Source organism: Triturus cristatus, chromosome 6 (assembly GCF_964204655.1).
Source record: "Triturus cristatus chromosome 6, aTriCri1.1, whole genome shotgun sequence".
NCBI classification, from domain to species: Eukaryota; Metazoa; Chordata; class Amphibia; order Caudata; family Salamandridae; genus Triturus; species Triturus cristatus.
Window position 1 is genome coordinate 729,123,919 of NC_140589.1, and position 25,873 is coordinate 729,149,791.

Sequence of the window (25,873 nt, forward strand, 5' to 3'; positions counted from 1 at the left end):
TCTTAGTCCTATCTACTGTACTCAGATATGGTTTTATGTTGATAATTTCAGTTATTGGCCCAGTTCCGTTCTCAGTCCATGACCTGCTGGATTTTTCTGTTAACTGCTGGCTTAGCCGGTTTCCTCCACACGTGTCTTGCACTAGTATAATCTCTGACATCACGGGGTTAGTATTTTCTACTAGGGAAGGGACATCATGGACCTTATGTAGGGGAGCAGTGACTTCTAAAACCCCTGTGGTGACCTTTATTGGTCAATCGACCATGTCTAGACAGTCGAATCTGTTCCTCATGGGAACCCCCTCCCAGTAATCGAAATTTGGGTTGCCTCTACTATGGTACCAGGGGCGGGAATTCCAGCCTCTATTCCATCCATTATTATTGTTATTCCTATTTCTGTTTCTATTAGTGTACCCCACCTGTGTCCAGGGCCAATCCTGAGCATCCTCCCATCCAGTTCTGTTTTCATAATTCGGGGTATTTAACGGAGGATAAAAAAAGGAAAGGCGCTGTACATCCACCCCCCCCCCTTTTTTCAAGTGCTGGCCAGGAAGAGATATAGTCAGCCATAGCAGGATCGTCACAGTTGACTATAACGCAGTCACCCTGTAAGCTTTTTTTAGTTTCCCCAATCCAAAACACTCTTCTAACTGAGTTGATTCTGCTATGATGCGATGGCTGTATAGGTCTATTTTGGCTAAGCCATTGCAGAACTTTGTTTCTCAGTGACCACTGGGGCTCATCCGCGCCCTCTGTTAGTTCTGAGACCCCTGTTAGGACAACAGTGAACGGGGTGGCCTCAGGTGGAAGATGGAATGGCCGTCTAGGTCTAGATCCCGTCCTCTGTTTCCCCTGGGCTTGAGAGGGCTGAGATTTTTGGAGTTTTTGTGTATTCTCCTTTAGGTTTGCTAGCTGAGTATTTAGGGCTACTAGGGCTGGGGTGGGTTGTGCGTTATCACTAGTGGTGACGAGTTGGCCCTTTCCCTCTGCAGTTTGGGGTTTAGGAGTATTTTGTGGATTCTGTTTGACATTTTTAGTGGTCTGGATGTTCCCTTCTTTATCTGGTCCACAGGACTTTGGGCAAACAGCTGGTGTTGTAGATGGTTGAGTTGGTTTAGCCGATTTGGCCGGTTTACTTGGTTGTTTGGTCTTCCCCTCCCCCATGTCTAGGGTGCTAAGTGACTTCTGCATAAATGCAGGAGTATTTAGTTTGGCAAGTTGTTTTTCAATTACCCTTATGCTTTTCTCCAGGGGTTTCAGGTGGTATTTTAACAGTTCCCCCATGCTGTTTGTGAGAAAATCGTGTAGTGTCACACATGAGGTACAGGGTTTTTGTATGCCCCCTACTGCGCCTAGTGTATCTAGGTTCCCCAGTGGCGTGATGTTCCGTGGGGGCGTGTTTAGGATCACACTATTGGTTGGTGATGGTGTTTGCAACACTACGGTGTTGTTACTGTTTATGTTCAGGTTGCTGGGAATCCCACCATTTGGTGGAGCTAATAAATGCACATGTGGGTTCGACCCCTTATTTAACCTCTTAGGTATGGCGCCCTCCCTGGCCCCCGTGGTGTTTGATTCTGTGGCCATTTCATGATTATGTAGGGGTTGTAAATCTGGTGGTTTTTCCAGATCCTCCCTAGAATCAGAATCGGAACCTAGTGACAACTGTGTTGCTGACAAATCCACAGTGTTTGAAACTGTGTGAACTAGTGCACTTGTTGGATTCAGCAGGGGTATGATCGACCCCTTTTGTATAGGGGTTTGTGCTGAGGCCAGCGGGCCCATAGACGATCTTTTTCTGGCCATCTCCAATTCGTGAGACACCCGTCGATCTATCAATTGGATAGTATTGTCAATGGCTGCATTGGCCTTGTGTAGGAATAGGTCAAGTGGACCCGTTATATCGGTGGTTTTGTCTGTTTTTTTGCTTCTAGTGACTCTGGACATAATTAAGCGCTCTGCGTCACAGGGGCAATAACTTGTGGGTCGCGAGCAAAACTAGTGTCGCTGTTACAACTAGAATATGAGGTCCCACTAATTTATGACCACACAGAGCAGCAAGTGGGCGGAGGGAAATGTAGACATGAAAACACAAATAGAAATACCATGGCCCAGTCCAGTCCTGCACAGTCTGTAACGGGCTGAAACGGGCCCGCCCTTGGCCCGGGCTTCGCCTCGCGCTTCTCCTCGCGCGCGTCCCGCGTTGCGTGAAGTATGGTTTAATTTAAAGGGGGGGTAAAAGGGCGTTACCGCCGGGGGAAGAGGCACCAGGTGGTGGAAGCAAAGGCTTCTGGTCCTCGCAGTCCCCCGGTGCAGGCAGCCAACTAGAGTGGGGTCTAGCGCACGCTGGGAGCTATTGGACACTCCGTCGATCAAGGAGGAGCTCCCACCAGCAGCGCGACCTCGAAAGGTTTCTCCAGGCAAGTTTGGCGCTAGTCCGCTTCCCAAACGTCCTTCAACGCGGCAGTAACTCGGATTTTGTGAGTGACACCCGCGAAGCGGGTGTCACGAAAGGTAAATAGAGAACGGCAGGTGATGGGCGTTACCGCCGGGGGAAGAGGCACCAGGTGGTGGAAGCAAAGGCTTCTGGTCCTCGCAGTCCCCCGGTGCAGGCAGCCAACTAGAGTGGGGTCTAGCGCACGCTGGGAGCTATTGGACACTCCGTCGATCAAGGAGGAGCTCCCACCAGCAGCGCGACCTCGAAAGGTTTCTCCAGGCAAGTTTGGCGCTAGTCCGCTTCCCAAACGTCCTTCAACGCGGCAGTAACTCGGATTTTGTGAGTGACTTTCTCAGTTACCTTGCAACTCACCAAAAAGATACTTGAAATGGCATTATTTATTTGGTAGGAATCATAAATGAAGCATAGAATTTTTGCAGGCATTTTGAAATCAATTTTTTCAATTACATATTTGGTTGATTAAATTGTATTTTATTTTAAGACCATAAAGTAAAACAAAAAGTTATGTGTGATAAGCTATGATGAAATAAAACTGAATTGTTTTTGGGTCTGATGAAACAAATATTCTGCTTGTGGGACAGAACATATTCTGGCCCTGGGATGGTTCCAATCCTTTATTATAAAATGCAGTTCGAACGAGTTTGCAGCCCTGCCGGTTTTTTCAGAGACTGCTGATAGGTAAATCTACAACCCTGCTTTTATGGTAATCCTTTCTGAGTGTACTGCAACAAGGTCTTTGTAGTGCAAGCGTGGTAGGTGGCAGTTATGCCTGCCCACTAATCCTGACAGGAATGGCCAATCCTGAAAGCACCTGTCCCCCTCTTTGTCTCACTGTGTGAGAGGAATACACAAAGACCAACTGTCTGCTACACCTAGTCATGTGACCCAAGATGCAGTCTGCAGACACCAAATGGGTAGGACAGGAAAATGCCAACTTTCTATAAGTGGCATTTTCAGAATTGGGACTTAAAATCCAGATTGAATTGAATGGGGTTTTAAATTACAACTCTTTGGAGATCAAACTCGAACTTGCTTCCTGCTCCCATTTGAAAATTATCGCTTATTAAATGTAATAAGGTAACCCAATGTTATCCTATGGGAGAGGTAGGCCTTGCAGTAGTGAAAAATAAATAGAAGGGGTTTTAACTAGCAGGACATGTAAAACCCATAGGTACATGCCCGGCTTTTAAATTCATGGCATCCTGCCCTCTGGGGTGCATAGGGCCTACCCGATGGGTGACTTGCATGCATTAAAAAGGACAGGTTAGGCCTGGCAAAAGGTTTATTTTGCCAGTTCGAAAGAGCAGTTTAAAAAACTGCACACACAGGCTGCAATGGCAGGCCTTGGACATGCTTGGAATGCTACTTAGGTGGATGGCACAACATGTGCTGCAGGCTCACTAGTAGCATTTAATTTATATGTCCAGGGTACAGGCAGTACCGATTTACTAGGGACTTACAGGTACATTAAGATTGCCAATTGGGTGTAAGCTTATGCTACCATGTTTTAGGGCGAGAGTACAAGCACTTTAGCACTGGTTAGCAGTGGTAAAGTGTTCACAGTCCAGGAGCCAGCAAATACGAAGTCAGAAAATCAAGTGGATTGAAGGAAAATGTTGGGAGAACCACGCCAAAGATAGCAGGTCCAACAAATTGGAAGTAAGAAAGTAATCTTAGTGTTAAGGGTGGTGGCCCTCTTACCTACCTTGATAGAAGTCAAATCTGGGACCTGCCTCTGTATGTATGAATATTTTCATTTTTCTATCTAAAAATAAATAAATTCTTTCCCTTCTTTCCCGTTCTTCCTCCCTCTCTCTCACACGCAACCTTTCGGACTGCTATGAACTCCCAAACATTCATCTCAATCTTTCACCCCTCCTTTTTAGCCATGCCACCCAATTTACAAGCACAAACTACCACTACTTACAGAAAATGTACTACTTCCCTTTCATATCCATTCCTATTATTCTATCTCTACTCCAAACTGCCCTTTTCAAATCCATGCCTATCATTCTATTCTACTCCAAACTTTATTAAACACAAATTAAATCAAGAGCACACACCTAACACAACTAATGCACAAGAAAAAGAAAAAAAGAAATCTTACTAACTACTTCTCTTCATTTCCAGAGCAAAGTGCTACTCGCCGAAAAAGCACCTCAATGCTTCATCAGGGTTGTGTGACAGAACCACGCATGTGTTTACATGAAATATGCGTTGTTAAGGCATGTTTGGCAAAGACATCTGCGTGGTTAAGGGAAGTCTTACCGCCTGACCCCTGCCCTGAGGTATAAACTACCCCATCCCTCCTGAAAACCGCCCCCCTCACCGCGAGCTCTAAAAACTACCCTGCCCCCAAGCCCTAAAAAGTACCCTGCCCCAGCCCTAAAATGTATCCCAATCCCTGCCCCCACACTGAACCCTAAAACGGCCTCCAAGCCCACCCTAAGACCTAAAACTACCCCCTCCCTCCTGAAAACCAACCCCCTCCACCAGAATCCTAAAAACTTCCCTGACCACCAAGCCCTAAAAACTACCCTGACCCCCCACAGTCCTGAAAACTACCCCCAACCCTTAAGAACTACCCCCACACCCCCAAAACCTGGCCCTAGCCCCAGCCACCTCACACGATCTTTTCAGCTTCCGCCCAGGAGTAGCTAGACCACGAAACGCCTTAACCACGCATATGCACATCTGCCAGCATTGTTCCGACTGTTTTCCCGTCTTCAGGGGTCGTAAGCGCAATATAAATACATTTACAACAATAATCAGCGAGTACTGGCACTTCTTGGTAGCAAGCCGGTATGCTGGGATAGCGAATACCTACACTTCTATATTCCCTATTTCAATCACTCTGTTGGGCTATACCTAAAAAAAAAAAATGTTTTATTAATTTTAACAGTTATTCAGTATTACTAGAAGAAGACATGGTGAAAGTCTTTGTTACGATTATTCTTCGTAAAACAGATAGCATGAGTAAACCACAAACACTTTTAACAATACTTGTATGACTATCTTGAAATCTAGCATACATCCGGCTCTCCTGGGCCTGCACTGGATGACCATGATTTACACTATGTATGTGCAATGAAATACAGGTTTATTTACAAATTATCATTAATGCCATTGGTTGGGACATTTTTATAGTGGGCAATGAAATCATCTGTTGCCTTTGTTTTAGTTTTGTTTTAAATCACTATCTGAGTTAGTGGTATGTTTCATCATTCAGAAAGGCGTGTACCGGCATAACTGAGAAATCATTCTGCTGTTTTAATCTATTTGTCTAATTCTGTAGCAAAATACGACCTCTGGAACATTCCTGTTTAGCAAAACCAGCATCAGTGTGATTTGCAACTTGTGTTATATAAAAGAGTGCTATTCAAATGTAAAAAGGTAACCATTGATGAATGGACGAATAGGAATCAGTTTTTCATTTTATAAATGACAATGTACTATGCAGGTAGTTTTTCCTTCTTCGTTGTACATGGTGCAAGCAATTGCGACTTTGTCATTGCATGCTTCTTTGTAAATATTGGCCCTGATTTAAATTACCCTCCAAAGAAAAACAGATGCATGTTAATAATGCTGCAGATAATATTGCATCTGATATGAATTTCAGACATTGAAATATATTTTTCTTTATAATCCCTCGCTGTAACAGTGCGAATGTTTTGTAGCGCAATTTATAACCATATTAAACCTATGCACAGTGGTGGACGGTGACATTTGAAAGTGGTGGGGCGTAAAATGATTGTCATACTACACTGGAGTGAGCGTGTGTAGCGAGCGAGACCTCGAACAACCCAAGGGAGGATCAGGGGGTTCTCCTCCCGAGAAAATCTTGAAAAAAGAGTGGAAAAATTGTGCATTTTCAAGCAAATTTAAGAAAGCAGGAAGGTTAATAAAGCAAATGTGAAATTGCAGTTATTAAATTAATAAAGAGATGTCATATAACATAGGTAGCTGCTTATTCAGTATAACCACAGAGCTTCATAACAGACTTCGAGATATAATGAATTTCTGAGTACCTCACAGATGTTTTTTATTTAATTAACAACTAAACAGGTTGCAAACTATCAGCATTCAACATATTGTTTACTTTTTGTATCTAAAATCAGCACATCTGTCTTTAAGAGCAGCAAACTTTTCAATAACTTGAATGTTAAAGACTGGGATATTTTGAACTAGCTTGCTCTCTATAGAGAGCATTGCCAAAGCATTCAGTCTTTCCTCAAGCATGGTGTTCCTCAGGAATGTCTTAATCCTCTATAAGGTGGAAAAACATCATTCTGACTCTGCTGTTGTCATAGGAGAGGTAATGACCATTTTGAGTAAAGCCACTGTCTCTGTGAGTGACTTTACCATATTAAGTTTATGAATTAAAGCCAGCAAAGACCTGGCACCTTTGGCCTTCCGGTACACGGGCATTGCATACAGTACAGTCAACTCAGTTTTCAGGTCCTCTTGGTTGAGCATAGAATAAGCTTCCACAGCCTCTTTCAGAGCATGCTCAGGGAAGGATTCATCATAATTTGCAAAGTATTCACTTTCCAATAATGCGGCACTCACCAAATGTTTTGTGAAAGCAAAACGTTCTTGTGCATGCACAATTAGTGTCACATATCTCCTTTGCATTTCGGACCAGACTGGTGATGGTTTTCCTGCGGTTTGAAAAAGTAGAAGCCTCTGGCAGTTTGCTGTCTAAATTGTCAACCTCATCTCTCACTTTGCTTATGCTTTCGACAAACATAGTGGTATATCTTTTCACAGAAACAGTATCTATCTCTCTTGCTTGTAACTGATTGTATAAAATGTCGACAGGTTACATTATCTTATGAAATAAAAACAGAAAGAACTGAAACTCTGTCTTTTAGTGTTCTAGAAAAGCCACAGGCTTCAAAACATATCTCAAGGTCCTCCCTATGTTGATAGATTAGTTTGACTGTACGTTTGTTAAAGTTCCAACGAGTTGAGGATCCCCTAGGAACCCTTTTGTCCACAATCTCCTGAAGTGCTTCCGTTCTTTTTGGGGAACGTGAGAAGAATGCTGCCTTGCCTCCTACATCCCAAAAGAAAATTTGTGTCTCGGAGATCTTTGATACTGCCTGTTGCATAATAAGATTAAGTTGGTTGGCGTAACAGTGCACATAATGAGCATTAGGATACACATCTCTAATTTTCTTCTGTACTCCACCAGGGCTTACACTCATTACGGACGCACCATCATAGCTTTGTGCAATTAGTTTTTTTTTTTGCGGCACCTCTGGAAAAATTAAGCTCAGTTGACGCAGTATAGCTGCAGTAATGGTTTCTGCACTAGAGTCGTTTAAATGTGTCAAACCATAGAACCTCTCCACAACATTATTGTCATTGTCCAGGTACCGAAAGACTAATACGGACTGTGTGTGTGTGGCCACATCAGTGGTGTCATCAGCCTGAATAGCCACAAAGTCTGTGTTTTGCAACGCTTGGACAATATGGCTTCTCATAATTTCTAGCATACACTCAAGGAGTTCATTTTGTATAGTTTTAGAGGTGCCCTTAAAGACTGTAGCACTTGCTAAATGTGCTTCCATTTCCTTGTCTATGCTTGCTACTAAATCCACAAGGCCTCTGAATATTCCAGGATTTGGGGAACCTTCTGATTCATCATGGCCTCGCAATGCCAGTTCGAAAGCACCACAGAAACTAATGCAATTAATTATTTTTGATAGTATGTGTCTATTCCTATCAACTCCTTCATTGTGTTTCTGTATTGTTTGGCGGTATGCATCGTTTGTGCTGCTCAATCGGTGTGTCTCCCAACATTCCCAGTCTCGTCAGGTTTTTCATATGCTTTCTTGTGTGTGTAGGCTTCTTTATTTTTTCAGACAAATGCTTCAAGTCTATCACTCCTTCTCTTGTCCAAGAAAATTCATAATTAAACAGCAAGCAGGGGAAGCAGAACAGTTTGTTTCTAGCTATTGTGTACCAGGTGTTTGAGAATGTACGTTTGTAAGATTTTCCTCTGTCCTGGGGAACTTGTTGTAGTTGTAGGTCAGGCCGATCAGGTCCTAATCTCTTTATATGTAGTTTCTCTTCTAGTGGCCGTGCATGGAATGACCGTGTAGTTAATTGTTTTACTCTATTCATCATGCCGATGCTGTCCTTACCAATATGAAAGAAGCCTGTCAATAGTCAAAGTACAACGTATAAGATTTGGTGCAATAATATCAAATTTCAGTAAAAATACATATATCTTGTGCATTATCGCAATATATCTCCAACAGCTCCCCTTTGGCCAACAGGACTGCTAAAAATACAGCCTTACTGCCTGCTGCCTCTGTGTGCCATAGTGGTTGTTGAAGGCACTGAAACAGACACTGCTTGAGGGCCTTGAACAAGGCAAGGAATAGATAGTGCCTTTAACAACCGTTATTGCCCAAAGCACAGGGCTAAGGCTATTGGTAAATTCCATCCACTGAGGGTACAATGTTCAGAATGTGCACCCACCCCAACCACCATGTAGAGTGACCACATACATAGCCCTAACTCCAATCAAAAAAATTAAATATCAGTTTCCTTACCTCTAACACTGGTGTTTGCTCGCTCGTAGCCGGGGTGAAAGAGCAGCAAAGGAGGTTGGGGCCTCTTGTTCTTCATCCAAAATATGCCCAAAAATTAGGTAATGGTTCAGGTTGTCAGGCTTTACCAGGTGCTGAAAATAAAAATATAACAATTTATTTTTGAAACATAAGGGTAATCAAACAAAGACTGGGGGGGGGAAACCCTACCGCTCCAATTTTTACCTTGCAGTTTGCATGCACCTCTTAAAATGACAGTTAATAGCTCACTGTTGTATGTTAGGATTTTAACTTACAAACTGCAAGTAACAAAGGATCTCTCTGACAAAAGCAGTGACCCACTGATCTATTTGCATCATGTGCATTTTTTGATCTGCATCAGGTACATGTTCTTTGCAGCAGGCACATTAACCTTCTGCGCTACCTTTCCATGAGTCAAAACTTCCACTAGACAAAACTCTGATCTCTCTGTAGGAAAAACATTAACCATCAGCGTTATCGTGACATTTTTATTGTCTCTCGTCAGGCTGCTTGCTAAAGCGCTTTGAGAAAAAGTGCTGAATAAGGGCCATCATAACTTAATGGAACGCTTGAGTGTGCAAGGATGACAAGCTGAGTGGACATTACTTAATGCCTCGTTACCCCAGGTTGTTTCCGGCCAATAACAAAACTGGTGGGGATCTCTCAAAGTGGCATGCCCTATGTAGTTAAGGGTGTGGCTTAAACATGCAAGCTAAAAATCTGTGCTTACCATAATGTGCCGCCCGACTGGTATTTTGCTGTCTCTTTCTGTTATTGCTTCCAGATACAATACAACAACTGACATTACACCTAAACAAGCCAGGACTGTTTGCTTTGTCAATAGTAGTTAGTTGCATAGGATAAATACGTGACAACAATGAGTTTGTTGTATAAAATATTGAAAATGCCTCAGTTCTGAAATGATGAGTCTGGCATAACTATAATGAGTCTCTTTGAAATTACATCAAAGGCCTGTGTAGGGTGGTACTGCTGCCGAATTGAGGATTTGTTTTCACTCTGAGGGTGAGGGTAAAATGGAGAGCCTTATCTAGACCTGTGCCAGCAACAGCTGTTTAGAACTGCTGGTGTTGAGCACCAACAGGACCTGGCCCACATAAAGCCCTGGGCTTGGTCTTTAGCCCAACTGTATCAAGTATTCTGGCACCTCCACCCACTAGACGCTGCATGCTTCTCAACTTCTACTTGTGCCCTGCATGCCAGCCCATTACCATGATCTGGGCACAGCTATGCCCTGTGCTATTTGCCCCTGCCTTCAGGGTCTGCGGGACATGGCCTTCAGCTGTGTCCTGCAGCTCTGCGCAAATAGCAGGCAAGGCCTATGGCCATGTCCTGTGCGCAGGCTGCAATCAGAGCACACTGGAAAGCCATCGTGGCCTCCCATGCCACACAAGCCCAATGGCATGGCATCCAGCCATACCCTATAAGTTTTGCATACAGGGTGCGTCCTATGACCACGTCTAGCACCAACTCCCTCAGACCCTAGATCCTAATGAGTAGCGCCTTCAGACAGCAATGGCATGTGGGCGATGGGCACATAGGAGCACTGTGCTGTGGCCACCCCTCTATCTCCAGAGCCTCATAGAGGCCCTAAGAACAGGGTGTAGTTCTGCACTCTTTCCACTATGAGCACACAGTAGCACTTTTCCCACTTTAAGCACTTGTCTGCACTATTCCAGCTATGAGGCAATGGTGAGCACAGGTGATCTGCACTATTCCCACAATGAGGGTATGGTAAGCTCAGGTCTGCACTATTCAACCATGAGGGTATGGTGAGCACTGGTCGGCACTCTTTCCACTATGAGTACAGGGTAGCACTAGTCCCACTATGAGCACTGGCCTGCACTATGAGCAGTCGTCTGCACTATAACCACCATGGGGCTATGGTGAGCACTGGACTGCACTCTTTGAACTGTGAGCTCGGGGTAGCACTATTCCCACTATGAGCAGTGGTCTACACTATTAACCCATGAGGTTATGGTGAGCACTGGTCTGCACTATTCCCTGAGTCAGGACACTATTACCAGGCTGCCCAGCATGATTGCACGAGGCACGGAGCTGCCATTACTCTAAGCACCCATTAAGTACTACTCTACAGCCAGCCTTACTGTACGCGCCCACACCGCTATTCACCCAGCAGGTCTTCACCAATCGTGTCTGCATTCCTCGAGTCCTCACAATTCTCTGTGCTGACACTAGGGTCACCTGCCGTCTACACTACTCCCAAATCTGTCTTATGTTTAGGACAGGACTGCACTACCTGCTCCAGTGTTCTCTATTCTGTGCCTCGGTCTGCTCACCTACTCCACGTGCCCGGCTGGACTGTACTCTCAGGACACATCTGTACTACTCACAGAGTCAGTAATTGCCACTTCTAGCCACACTCTCTACTATTCCATGAGCGCATCTGTACTTCTCTGCAGCCCACCCTTTCCGTTGGTCTGTACTATTCAATTTCTCACCGCTGCTCTGCTCACAGGGCCGATTTGCTCTACTCTAGGCACCTCTTCTTACTACTCGCAGAACCAGTGTGTAGAACCCACGGTGCATTTCTGCACTTCCCTCCGTGCATGCGTGTGCTATTGTCAGCACTGACGCTTGCACTACTACAGAACCATCAGCGCAGATCTGCACTATTGCCAATAGCAGTCTGCACTACGCTCTGTGCTGTGTACGGTGGGGCCGGCCAGCCCTGTTCTAGATGCATTCTGTTCCACTCTCCAGAGGGAGTCAAAGTGCAAAACACGGGGCCGGAAGTTGGCACTACGCGCAGTGCTCGGCTCTGCTGCACTATATTTTGAACTTGTGCGCACGATGCTCATTGCCAATCTGCACTATTTTCTGAACTTGTGCGTACGATGCTCATTGCCAATCTGCACTATTTTCTGAACTTGTGCGCACGATGCTCATTGCCTATTTGCACTATTTTCAGAACTTGTGCGCATGATGCTCATTGCCTATCTGCACTATTTTCTGAACTTGTGCGCATGATGCTCATTGCCTATCTGCACTATTTTCTGAACTAGTGCGCACGATGCTCATTGCCTATCTGCACTATTTTCTGAAGTTGTTTGCATCATTCTCAGCGCCTGTCTGCACTATTCATGAACAGGTATGTACTACCATCGTGGCCCGCCTGCGCTCCCTTCAGCACCTAGTCAAGCCTACATATCATGCCATGTGTACAGTGGCAGTGCGCCCTCTTTTCTTTACTCGCCTGCACTCTGTGCCAGTCTACAGTGTTTTCTGAACATGCCTGCACCTTGCTCAGCGGCGGTCTGCACTAAGTCCTTAACTTGTCTGTACCATTCCCAGGTGTGGTGTGCACTACAATACATTCTGTAGTATTCTCAGCGTGGGTCTGCGCTGTTTTCTGAACTTGTCTGCACTATGCTCAGCGGCTGTCTGCAATCTCTTCTGATCTTGTATGCACCATGCTCAGTGCCAGTGTACACTATTTTCTGATCTTATCTGCGTAATGCTCAGTCCCTGTCTGCATTATGTCCTGAAGTTGTCTGCACCATGGTCAGTGTCGGTGTCACTAGCACCCACAATTGGACTCTGGTGTGAATTCACAAGAGGATTCTCCCAGTCTCACCATCAGCTAATTATGTTCATTGTCACCCACATAATGTTGCTTGTGTAACTCACACAGTGCTCATTATCACCCACACAATGTTCCGCTTGTAACTACGTCTCACACAGTGCTCATAATTGTTGAGGCCTACCGGATTTTTGGCTTGCCTGGATAACCAAGCACCTACCTTCCATTTGGGACAAGCAAAAGAGGGGGCAGCAAAAAAAGAAGATATTCAAGGGTTAATATTCGGAATCGTACCTTCTAAAGTGCTACTAGTACACAAATTATTCACGATACGAGCCACCCGCCACCACAAGCAAAAGTCAAGACACCGGCACGCAGGAGGTCGACTCTGTCGTCTGTGTGGTGGTGTCGTGTGGCGGCGCGGTGACGTGACTGCTGCGCTGCGACGTAGCAGGAACGAAATGGCCAATCACTACTGCATGGCTTCACAAATAGCCACAGTGATTGGCCATACAGGTGCGGCTGCGGTAGTGTCACCACCCACGGACGGCACCCAATCTGTGGTATGCCTGCCCTCAGGCTCAGGCAGCGCGGTGTTTCAGCCGATTGGCTAAGAGCAGGGTTAATTACCGCCCTGTATGAAGCAAAGAACACTGTCCCTCCCTCGCCAGTCCCTCTGCGGGAAGGTAGTAGTGTGCGCATGTCCGGGCTGGTCATTAAAATGACCAGCCCAAAAACAGACATGCGCACTACTGCTGCAGGTGCGCTGAGTCTTTCACTCAAGCAGAGCTGCCCCACCCCCTTCAGCGCCGTCCGCGTCCGCTTGCAGTCGGGTAGCGTAGCTGGCTGCGTATGGGTATATCAATTCAAATAAAAAACAAAGTCTCGTCGTGGTGATTAAATCACCATGACGAGCCTTTGTTTTTTTACTTTTTTAACTAAAACTAAACTTAAGGAAGTTGGTGGCAATTTCATGACGGTCGTCGGGTGAGGCAACGCCCCCAGTGGACGCACCGCCACTGCCTATGCAGTTTATCAACCTCGGTAGGATGAAAGACTGAGGGCCTAATTACGATGGCTGTCGGTCCACATCTGACTGTTCGTCAGTTGCAGTCCGACTGCCATCTGCTGCTGCGGTCCGACCGTCGGAGGCAGCAGTCAGAGGGACCGACCAACGCTTTTCGACAGACTCAAGGAGCCCATCGGTTGGTCAGAAACTCACCATAATCCCTTAAGGATGGCATTTTCACTGTAGTGATTATGATGTCGGTTTCCAACAGCCATTAGATGTCGGCCTTTCTGACATAGAAAGGCTGTCAGGAAGCAACATTGGGGGCCCCTCGCAGGGACCCCCCTCCACATTTGGGCCTGGGGTCACCTAATGGTGCCTGCCAGGCAGTGCAGGGATGTTCACAAACTTCCATTTGTCAATGGGAGCTTGTACTGCATGCGTTTTCAGCCCGCCGCACTTGCTCCCATTGACAAATGGAAGTTTCCAACCACACTATCTGTGGTTGCATCCTAATTGGGGTGTCGGAACCGCCGACCAATGGTTAGGACCGTGTTTCCATAGGAAATCTGAAAATTCTATTTTGAATAACTTTGGCGCTGGTTGACGAATCCTCGCGAAATTTTCAAAACTAATGGGGCGCTCCGCTCAGCTCCTACCCTGAAAGTCTCGGGCGATTCATCAAGTGGGGGCCGAGAAAAAAGGGGGGTCCCAAAACACGTTTTCCCCATGCATTTTCCCATAGGACCTTTAGTCGAAGGTACAGCCCGAAATGCTGAACAGAATTACTTGAAATTTGGCAGAGAGGTAGTCCTCAGGTCAGGGAAGTGCCTTTTGCAGGTCTGGTGTCAATCTGTTCAGTAGTTCCTGAGAAAATAGCATTTAAAAGCATATAAATATCTATAAGCGTGTGGATATTTCACTCGTAAAAAACCAATGAAATTCCCCCGTTATAGTTAGTTCAGATAACTATAACTCGCGCGACCGCCACTCTATCACAAGGATGATGTCATCAGTGATGTCATCAGTGATGCCACTGACCATGTCATGAGTGATGTAATATGTGACGTCATGAGCAGTGGATTGCGGGCGCGCGAGTTATAGTTATCTGAACTAACTATAACGGGGGAATTTCATTGTTTTTTTACGAGTGAAATATCCACCTAACTATAACATGTGTGAAAGCTATGGTTTTTTAAGTGAATTTGCAAGGTTTTTTAAATGCTAATTCCTAACTAGAACGTGTATGAAACCTATGTTTTTTTCAGTGAATATATATATATATATATATATATATATATATATATATATATATATATATATATATATATAATACACACACACACACACACACACACACACACTCTCTCTCTCACTCTCACTCTCTCTCTCTCTCTCTCTCTCTCTCTCTCTCTCTCACACTCTCTCTCACACTCTCTCTCACACTCTCTCTCACACTCTCTCTCACTCTGGTCAGTGCTGGCCAAAGTGATATATAGTGCCGCTCGGAGGCTGAATCTGCTTGCTGGGCTGAACTTTGGATCCCTAACTCACCGGAGGACTCTGCTGGGCGGACACAGTGTGGGAGTGTTGATTGTTCCTTTCCTCTGAAAGCACCCGGGACTGCGAGTACCAGCGGCCCTTCTGCCTCTGTGACAATTGGACGCAGCTGGAGGCTCTTCCCGGTTCCTCCCTCCTACACTACAAAGCGCCTCGCGGCCCCCGCTTCGCGGGAGCTGCTCGGAGGCTGAATCTGCTTGCTGGGCTGAACTTTGGATCCCTAACTCACCGGAGAACTCTGCTGGGCGGACACAGTGTGGGAGTGTTGATTGTTCCTTTCCTCTGAAAGCACCCGGGACTGCGAGTACCAGCGGCCCTTCTGCCTCTGTGACAAATGGACGCAGCTGGAGGCTCTTCCCAGTTCCTCCCTCCTACACTACAAAGCGCCTCGCGGCCCCCGCTTCGCGGGAGCCGCTCCGAGGCTGAATCTGTTTGCTGGGCTGAACTTTGGATCCCTAACTCACCGGAGGACTCTGCTGGGCGGACACAGTGTGGGAGTGTTGATTGTTCCTTTCCTCTGAAAGCACCCGGGACTGCGAGTACCAGCGGCCCTTCTGCCTCTGTGACAATTGAACGCAGCTAAAGGCTCCTCCCTCTTTCATCTTTATAATTGTGTCCCCATTTACGCGTACGCGGGACGCGTCCGGGGCGTCGTCCCGGGCAAAGCCCGGGCCAAGGGCGGGCCCGTTCTAGCCCGTTACAGACCGAACAAGACCGGACCGGGCTATATCTCTTTCATGTGCCTTATGTTCTTGGTCGGTTGTGTTGGTAATTGTACTCAACTAACATCTAATGTACTAGAATGGCTGCTAGGGGAACCCGCAGTAAATGCCTCTCGACCAGCACTTCTATCTCAGGTACCCTTGACTCCTTTTTACTTAGAGCCAATTCTGTACTCAGCAATGAGATAACTGTTTTGGAGAAGCGCCTGTCGATAGGCATCGAAAATGCTAAAAGATCCTCCCTCGGCCATATTGCTAACGCGATAACGCCCGACAAAGAACTTATCCTCCCAATGCACCCCTCTCTTACCCCTACTTCTGAGCCCTCTTTGTCTGTAGTTATCGATTGTCTCCCTGGTAATTCTAGTGCTTCGCCACTTCTTACTAAAGGGCCTAATTCCACCCCTGCCCTATCACAAGTTCGTAAGTGCCCCAGAGCAGCCAGGGAGGGGGCTATTTCCAAGAGGAAAATGGGTCCGCCTTCAAAGAGAAACAAGCTTCGTAAGGCTCCGACTTCTATTCACTTGCTTCCCGGTTCTGGGAACACTACAAATCTGAGCATGAATTCTGCTATAGCACAAAAGTCTACATTCCCCCTGTCCACTCTTCCTCCTCAGATAGACCCTTCCCCACATTCTCCTTCTGTGGCTAGTACTGTTGATAGAGCCACAATGACTGAACCTCAAACCCAAGATCTGGAGGTCCTATTAAAAACCATAATCAACCCTTTGTGTACTAAACTGGTTCAAATAGAGGATAGATGAGTAAATATGGAAAGAGCGCTCGGGTTGCATCCTGACCCTGGTCTTACTCTTCCATCTGTAGCTAGGGGGTGGGCTAATACTGTAGCTAAGGAGAGTCAAAGTGCACCCATACTTCAGCAAACCTTGCAATCAGTGGAAAACCCCTATTTGCACCCGAAGGATGTCACCGCTCTCAATAGCTCTGTCCCTTCCTTTCCCCCTCAAGATAATTTTACTTCTGCACCTGGGATAGTGGGAAACACGCGGAAGGAGGTTACTGCTACAAATGTGCCGATCATGGGAGATTATCAAAATCTAAATCTCCCCCCGGAAGCAGCACCGCTTGTTGTTGTTTTAGCAGGAGTCCCTAAGCTTTCTGAGGGAACCATCGAATCCTTCGTGTTAGAAATGGGATTTCTGGTTGGCTGAGGCTTGCGCCAAAGCCAGGCAGAAACCACCACTCTAGTCAGGGCTGGGGAGTTACACGCCAAAGATAACCCCTGCTCACCCCCTTGGTAGCTTGGCACGAGCAGTCAGGCTTATCTCTGAGGCGATGTGTAAAGCGTTTGCGCGCGCACCCAGCAACAACACCCAAGGCCCACCACAAAGGAAACTCCACAAGGTATTATATAAAAATAACCTTTGTATTATACACAACACATTAGATAAAAACACACACTTTACAATGTGCCAACAGGCACGGGCAGAATTTACAAGGGATTATATATACAGGGGACAGGGCCACATGGACCACTGTCAGGAATTAGCACTTTGTAGAAATAGCACTTAGAACGTAGGAATAATATTGGAGAACATAGCACATACAATCACTGTAGCACTAAAAATAGACCATGTAGCACACAACCAGTAACTACTGGTATCAGAAAGTACCACCTACGCAACCCTAACCACCTTAGGAAAATACTGCGCAGGGAATTAGGACCTCACTAGTACCACCTGTACTAGGGAGAAAACAACCACCTAAGTATCACTCTACCTGTAGGGGTCTAAGCACATAAACACAGGATGCATAAAATACATTTAGAGGTGTAAACACAGTTTAGGAAAAAAATATCATGAAGACACTGCGCAGGCGCAAAAGAACATATATGCAAATCACCAGGTACCCTAGGGGAGGGCACAATACAGAAAAACTGTCCCCAGGCCAACTGGCCTCTCAGGGGTGCAGAAATGACCAATCCACTAATGTCAGGGCGCGACTATGCAGGCTGCGCAAGCCAGGCGCACAAGGCACAACCTAAACGTGGCAGCTGCCCACTAAGTGCTGGGCAGCTGTAGGGACTGGGGCCTGGGCACCTCTGGGCCTTTAGAACAAATATGGCATGTCTTGGAGCCTCCCTGGGCTCTGCAAAGAAAAAGAATGCCCCCAAGTGTTGGAGCGCACCAGCGCTCTAAAAGGATGTGCCCCACGTTGTTGGAGCCTCGTGGGCTCTGAAGGGAATGTGGGGCAACGTTGGAGCGGCCCGCTGCCTTCCGGGGCCGCTCTACTGGTAGAAGAAAAATGCCCCCTAGTAGTTGGAGCCTCAACCGGGCTCTGATCAACAATGCGCCTGGCTTGGGAGCGACCTCGCGCCCTTCCCAACAATCAGGCCGCCCCCACTCACCGGGACTCCGTCACAAATATGCCCCTGTAGGCTGGAGCCTCAACCGGGCTCTGAACAACAATGCGCCCGGCTTGGGAGCGACCTCGCGCCCTTCCCAACAATCAGGCCGCCCCCACTCACCGGGACTCCGTACGCGCTGACTCGCTGTCTCCTCTCACCTCCACCGGAGCGCGGGGTAGGCTCCCGGCGGCTTCCGGTTCGTTGCGGGCATGACAATGTCCCGCCGCTGCCTGCCTGACTTCTGGTTCAAGGCAGCCAATGGGAGTGCGGCGATTCTTCTCCGGGGCCGCCAATAGCAGCGCGGCCCTGGAGGTGTGGAGGCGGGCACAGTGCCTCCCAGGAGATCCCCGGGCCGGCCGCGGCAATTCTAACGTGATATGAGGGCTGGGCACCCTCGATACTCAGCGCTCCTTGCGCTCACTGAAGTATAAAGCGCTCCCTGCGCTAAATACGAGATTTAAAGCGGCCTCAGTCAAAATAAAGCGCTCCCTGCGCTAAATACGAAATTTAAAGCGGGTCTCAGTAAAAATAAAGCGCTCCCAGCGCTATCAGCAAGGTCCAGCAAAGTTTTAGGAAGGGGGCAAGGCTGGGCCAGGGGCCAGCTCACTGGGCCCTCCAGGGCAGGGAGGCAGTCCCAGGTGGCGGTTCCTCCTAGCCTCCAGCAGCAGCAGCCCCCTCCTGTCAGGATCCAAAAAGCAGAACAACTTGTAAGGGGACACAGCCCCTTTTTATACAGTAAAAGTCTTTGTTCTTGGTTCAGGGTGAGGGGGAAAACCAGTCACAGCTGGTTGGGGAGCACCCTTGATGTGCTCAGCCCCTCACTCTATTCATTGGCAGGGCTAGGGTCGTCAGTCGCACCGCAGGGGGCGGAGCCAGCATTGTGTGTGGAAAACCCTGCCCTATTCAGGACCCAGGTGTACTCCTCCCACCCATCTAGCTGCTGATCTCCCCATTCACCACTGGGTGACTCATCCTGACTCTGGGGAATCCCTAGCCCGTCACATGACATGACCAGCCAATCACGCGACAGACACACTGCACACAGAAGTGCCCACTTCTAGAAGTGGCACTTCCACACTAGGTACATGCACGCCGCACACATCATCGCGCAGCATTCACTCCCACGAGTCCGCACATACCAAACTCGGGCCTGCACACCCCACGCATCAGGAACTACTAGGGACACATACATTCCCCATGCATTCCTATGGGAGGGCAGGCCTATCTCACCACATGCACTCAGAGCACGCACGCACTTTACCCTGGGACACAGGGAAAGTGCGCAGAAACCAAAAAATCACCACACCAAGTCACCAGTAAAAAGCAAAAAAGTTCAGGGGTGAACCTGCCAGAAGGGCCAAGTCCAACACTTCGCATCACTTAAGAACAAAGTGATGAGCTGGCTTTCAAACCATAGACCACTCCCGCTAAAATTCTCAGGTGAAATCCTAATGGTTCGAAGGGTTCAATGGGTGGGCCCCACCAAGAAGGATCGCGATGGGGATTGTGTGATTATTAATATGAGGGATAAGGGTGCAGTCTCTTTTATCCTGAGTTCTTCCCACCTAGGGATACAGTCTTCTATTAAGACTCTCCCATTAGCTTTTTTTTATCCCCCATTGAGTAGTAACCAGAGGCAAGATCCTGAACCAGGGTGGACACGGGTGGGACGGAGAGGCTTTTCTGCTGGGCATAGAATCGGCCAGGATCCTCAGGCCCCTACATTGTATTTTAAAGATTATAATCGATTTAGGTGCCTAAGTGAGATTGATTGACTAGCCAATCATTCTACCCTGGATCCTCAGTTAGATTTCTCAGGGCTCAGTTATGGAATTAGTTATTAATTCAAATCCTACTAGTCCACTCACCTTGGGTGCTATAGGTCTGGAAGTTGCTGACATACGAGAAGCCCGGGCTCCAAATACACCATTACAGAACTTTTCCCACGTGAATTCCCCCACAGTTTCTTATAGGGGGGCTAATAAGATCGGCTCATCTAGTAGAAACTGTACAACTGAAGTAGAAATTCCAATTGTAATCGTAGACTCACCATCTTTACTCCCACATAGCGGGGTTAATAAGACTGGCTTATGTCCCGGGAATCGTATAACTGAAGTAGATAGTTCAATTGTAAATGCAGATTTACCACCGTCACTCCCTCACTGTGGGGTTAATAAGATCGGTTCATCCCTTGGAAATTTTACAACTGAAGTAGATAATCCTTCTGTAATTGTAGATATACCATCTTTATTCCCCCATTTAAAAATTTTATCGTGGAATATAGCTGGTTTGACTAATAAACTAGGGTGTCCTAACTAGGGTCAATTTATAGATACTATGGACATCTGCCTTTTCCAAGAAACTTGGGCAAGGTCCCCACAGTTCGGCAATGCCTATGCTTGCTTTTCAATTCCAGCTCGGTGGCAGGGCCGCGGCAGACCATCAGGTGGTTTAACTATCTGGGTCCGTACACACTTAGGTTGCAAAGCGACCGAGGTGAGTTCAGATTCACCAGATATTCATTGTGTGACTCTGACTTGGCCGAATGATGTTCACCTCACTCTGGTCAATGTATATTCTAGGCCAGTTAATCCGACTGCAGAGTCTGTAACTATTGCTCAGCTTTCGCAGTTTTTGAGTAGCCTTTCTAAGTGCTCTACTGTGATAATAGGTGGTGACTTTAATTGTCATTTTGAGCCCCTCCCTGGTTTGATAGACGGTGATATACAGGTGGAGGACGATTACTGGAAAATCCCACCATCTGTTGGAAACCCACCTAAGGCCTGGACCCCACTGTTAGTCCAGATCACGGCCTTGACTTTGCAGTATTCTTTCAGGGCCTGTAATGGTCGTACAAAATCTGACGTTCCTGCCAAAAGTACATTTAACAAACATGGCCATGAGTCCCTGCTCGATTATATATTTGTGGAGACAAGGGCATGGGACAAGGTTCATGACTTTATGGTTCAGTCGAGGGTTGAAAGTGATCATAACCCACTACAGCTATGGTTCTTTCTCCAGGGGGTTTGTACAACTTCGGTTAATGACATTGACACGCTGAGCACTGATACTGGACTTGTACTTTCCACCAATAGAAGAAGGGTGAGGTGGGAAAATCTGGTTATGAAGCCTGGAGCAATCGATGATCTTTATGTCAAGATAATTCCATCATTGGAAGCAGTCGGACATCTACCACTCCGAGCTCCTACCAAGGCCATTTATAAAAGATTTGAAGAACTAAATCTTGAGCTTACCATTGTACTGGCTAGTGTCCTCAATCCTACAACTTCCAAGCGAAGAAAATCTCCTGCAATACCTAAATGGTATAATGCATCTTGCAGGAAAGCGAAAACTCTGCTTTTTGCCGCACTCAAATCTACAAATAAAATATTAATAAAACAGAAACGCAGTGAATATAAAATATTAATTGCTCATGCAAAAGCGGAGTGGGATGCAAGTAATTGGGATAATTTAACTCAGGCATTAAAAGATAATGATCCTCGACTATTTTGGCAAATTGTCAATACAGGATCGACGGCCCCTCTCCCGGCAGTAATTCCCAATGTAGCCGCTAGTGTCTGGGAGTCTTATTTTTCAGCTCTTTATGCTTGTAATAATCCCCCATCCCACGATACCTCGATCGAGGAGGCTAACCGGGAGGTTAACCCGGAGGACTCTGGTTTTTATCAATTCGTGGATGAGTTTCAGATTTCTGAAGTAGCAGACATTTTGATTAGTCTTCCTACTGCGAAAGCCCCGGGTTTAGATAAGCTCCCCGGCGATCTTTTTAAAACTGAGCCGTTAATATGGGCCCCTTATTTAACCGCATTATATAACGCAATTTTAAAGGGCATGGCAATCCCTACTACCTGGCTTGGAGCAGAGATAGTTCCAATTTATAAAAAAGGCTCTCCTTTACTTCCCGCTAACTACAGGCCAATTAGCCTTATAGACGTCTCCCAGAAGATCTTTGCTCGACTAATTTTAAATCGATTGCTAGATTGGATGGAGGACACCGCTATACTTAGTCCCTACCAGGCTGGTTTTAGGAAAAAGGTATCCACGGTAGATCAAATCTTTCGGCTCATGCTTATATATTGGAAGACTGTCCATGTTGAGGCGGGATCCCTCTATACTGTGTTCGTCGATCTTCGCGCGGCCTTTGACCTGGTCCCCAGGGTCAAACTCTGGACCATCCTAGCAAACCTTGGAGTGCCTGCCCCCCTGTTGAATATTATAATCCGTTTACACAAGGGGAACTTCGCTCAAGTAAGGTATAGGAAGTCTGGTACACTCACCCCAAGATTTGCTGTAGAGAAGGGAGTTAGGCAAGGCTGCGTCCTTGCACCCACCCTTTTCTGTCTTTATGTAAACGGAGCCTTTACGTATTTGAACAGGGTTGTAAATGGTGATGCTCCCAAGTTGGACCGCAACAGGATTCCGGCCATAATGTTCGCCGACGATACCCTGCTGCTCTCCAAATCTCCCCTGGGTTTGCAGAGGGTATTAGACGGGTTTGAGCTTTTTTGTTATGAACAGGGATTGGAAATCAACACGTTGAAAACCAAATTCATGATTTTCAACCCTCCACCTAGAACGCGCCCCAACCCCTCTATAGGCGGCATTATCCTGGAAAGAGTTCACACCTTCGACTATTTAGGCCTTACCCTAAACGAAGGATTATCTTGGTCCTCGCATCAAACAAAAGCCCACCTAAAACTAGCCCAGTCGACTGGTGCAATTCTAAAGTTTTATAATTCTTCATCTGAAAAGCCCTTAGCTCCACCTCTTGAAATCTATAAGCTTCAGGCCCATGGACGGATTCTATATGGTGCAGAACTCTGGGGTTCTAAATGCTGTAATGAGATCCCACTTGTGGAATCCAAGTTTATAAGACATCTAACAGCTTTACCCCAAAGTACCCCTTTCCTTCCCGTAAGATTGGATTTGGGTTTACGACCAATAGAAGAAGTCATTGGTTTAAAGCCATTGATTTTTTGGAGGAGGATATGGTCAACACCTGAGCTGGAGGTCTATAAGAATGAATGAGCGGAAATACTGAGTCTTCCAAGTGCAGCAAAATTTCCTTGGTTATCATATGTAAAGAAACAATTGACTGCACTTAGACTATCGGATCTTTGGTCAGACCCAGAGTTGGCTTGTACTACTATTTCTCGGAAAAAAACTCATTAAAATATATCATGAGTATAAATTAGCAGAGATCATTTCTAAATCCCAACCTTTTATTTTAACCCAATCTTTTTAAAAAGTTAAAGACAATTATCATTTAGAGCTGGCTTTAAGCGAGATTAGACCCTATTTTACTAGGAAATTGTTCTTACAGTGGAGATACGGCACACTGCCCCTAAGAGCATTCACAGCCAAATGGTCGCATCCCACTTTGCAAAATTGTCCAAGTTGCGATGCAGAATTAGAGTCAGATTTACATATGTTATTCTTCTGCCCCGCCTACAGAAAGAGTAGGAAATATTGGATTATACCTATTTGTAGGAACTTAGGGTTCGCACATTGCATGGAAGTCTATAGAGTTTTTAAATCAGACTCCTTTAGGCAAATAGTATTTGCAATCTCTTCATTCCTTGCAGCAATGTGGAGGACAAGAAGATTACAACTGTCCTAGTTTGATTTTGTCAACTTGACCCTTGTCCCAAAAAGAAAAAAAAAAAAAATTGATGATTGTCTGCTGTATGACCTAACTTAATTTAACTGAAATAGTATTATTCTACTGCCAGTATTGTACAGGTTGGAGTTTTCGAATGATTGTCTCATATTTGCTTTTTTCTTTTTTATTATGATAACTGCATTGCTTTTATTCATGTTTGTGCTTTTATGACTAAATTAGTCGCAATAAAGTTGACAAGATATATATAAACACTTTGGTCAGTGCTGGCCACGGTTGAATGATAATTATATATATATGAAGGGAACTAACTTTAAGGCAATGTTTGTAAAATGATGTTATATTATAAAACGTACTATATTTCTTTTCACAAGCAATACAGATGTAGCGTTGATTACATTGATTAAATCATTTATTTTTTGTCACCTCTACCAGAATGGGTCGCATGCGTCCGGACCAACTTCCTGGTTCTGTGCTACCTCCATGACGTGAAGAACGTGCTGCAGCTGCACGACCTTTCCACCGGAGCACACTTGAAGACGTTCCCTCTAGATGTGGGGAGCATTGTGGGGTACAGCGGTCAGAAGAAGGACTTTGAAATATTTTATCAGTTCACATCATTTTTATCTCCAGGTGAGTCCTTTGAAGCTTAGGCATTCATAGATTCGTAGAAGTTCTTTAAAAACCCGTTTTGGCTGCTGGTGCCTTCTTGTCCTTATACTAGTGACTTAATAAGCGACAGTGGTAATATTTCATGTTGAGTAGCAGGCAGGTTTCTATATATGTGTATTACGTAGACTCCAGGGCTAAAGGTATGCCAAGTTATGAGTCCTTTTTCTATTTTTGCAGCAATCCTATAGCTCTGTGGAATACTTTGTGCAGTTTTTCTTTGTCACACCAGTCTGAAATGCGTGAGTTTGGAATAGTTTTCCTCTTAGTACCTTCTTATATATTAATACAATTTTACATACGTTTACTAATCAGAAAACCGTTCGAATTCCTATTTTGTCTTGTGCAGTACCCTTGTGCATAGAAAAGCTGAGCAAAGATAAACTTACAGTGAAAAAATCATCCTATATTTGCTATTGTTCATAGAACCACTTCTCAATGATAAAGATGCATAGACCAGTTCCTCGTGCATTCTCCAGTGTGCGTAGAAAAACTCAAAATGTACACATGCATACAAGTATCCTGCATACCTTTGCCATTGTGCATAGTCAAGCTCCATAAGAAGTAAACCTGCAGAGAAAAACACAGCATACGTTTTGCAACTTGATTGGCTTTGAATTGAATTACAAATATATTGCTGTGTGAAGAAAGCTTTTCAGACGTTTTCCCATAAATTCTTTAATTTACTCTACTATTTATACTATAATGTCTTACTCATGTTGTCTTTTTCTGTAATCTTTTGTCTTGTAAACTCTGTATTATAGTTTGATATTTTGATGCCACAAAGCTGGTTGATTTTCTTGTACCTGCTCACATGATTAAAGATACAAATACACATAACTAGTGCAAAGGTGAAGGTAAACTGGGAATCTTTTCAATCATCGCAAAGGGCAAAAAAATTGAAACTTTGTAAAACTGTGCTGAAGGAAACCATAGCTTGTGCAATACCACCCCCAGTGTTTAATGTGAGCCAGTGGGGGCCACCAGTACTCATTTTTGGGAACCAGCACTTACTTTTTCTGCATCAGGCATTTACTGAGAGCAAGAAGGGGATAAACACACGAAGACAGAGGAAGACAAAGATGGAAAAACCTTCACAAAGATGGAACAAACTTCACCAAGAGAGAAATCATGAACCTGTAAAAGTGACATAAAGCGGTACTGTTTGTATGGAAGTGGATAAAAAGAGGCATGAGATTAGATTCAAGTCTATACAGCCTTGGTATTCATCACACCAACATTTAATTATACCTGCCGCGGGCTTCTGGGCAGAGCCTCAGGCACTGGCACTCATTCTATTA

The 25,873-nt window shown here is 45.7% G+C and overlaps 1 protein-coding gene across 2 annotated transcripts in view; it reads left to right on the plus strand.

Annotated features, from left to right (window-relative positions):
• The window catches only part of PREP (prolyl endopeptidase), a 692,721-nt gene that overhangs the window by 404,921 nt on the left and 261,927 nt on the right, over window positions 1–25,873 (plus strand). For both annotated transcript variants that reach the window (XM_085611249.1, XM_085611250.1), the window contains exon 9: window positions 24,339–24,536. In XM_085611249.1, coding sequence (XP_085467375.1) covers window positions 24,339–24,536 — 198 coding nt within the window. The remainder of the gene's footprint in view (window positions 1–24,338; window positions 24,537–25,873) is intronic.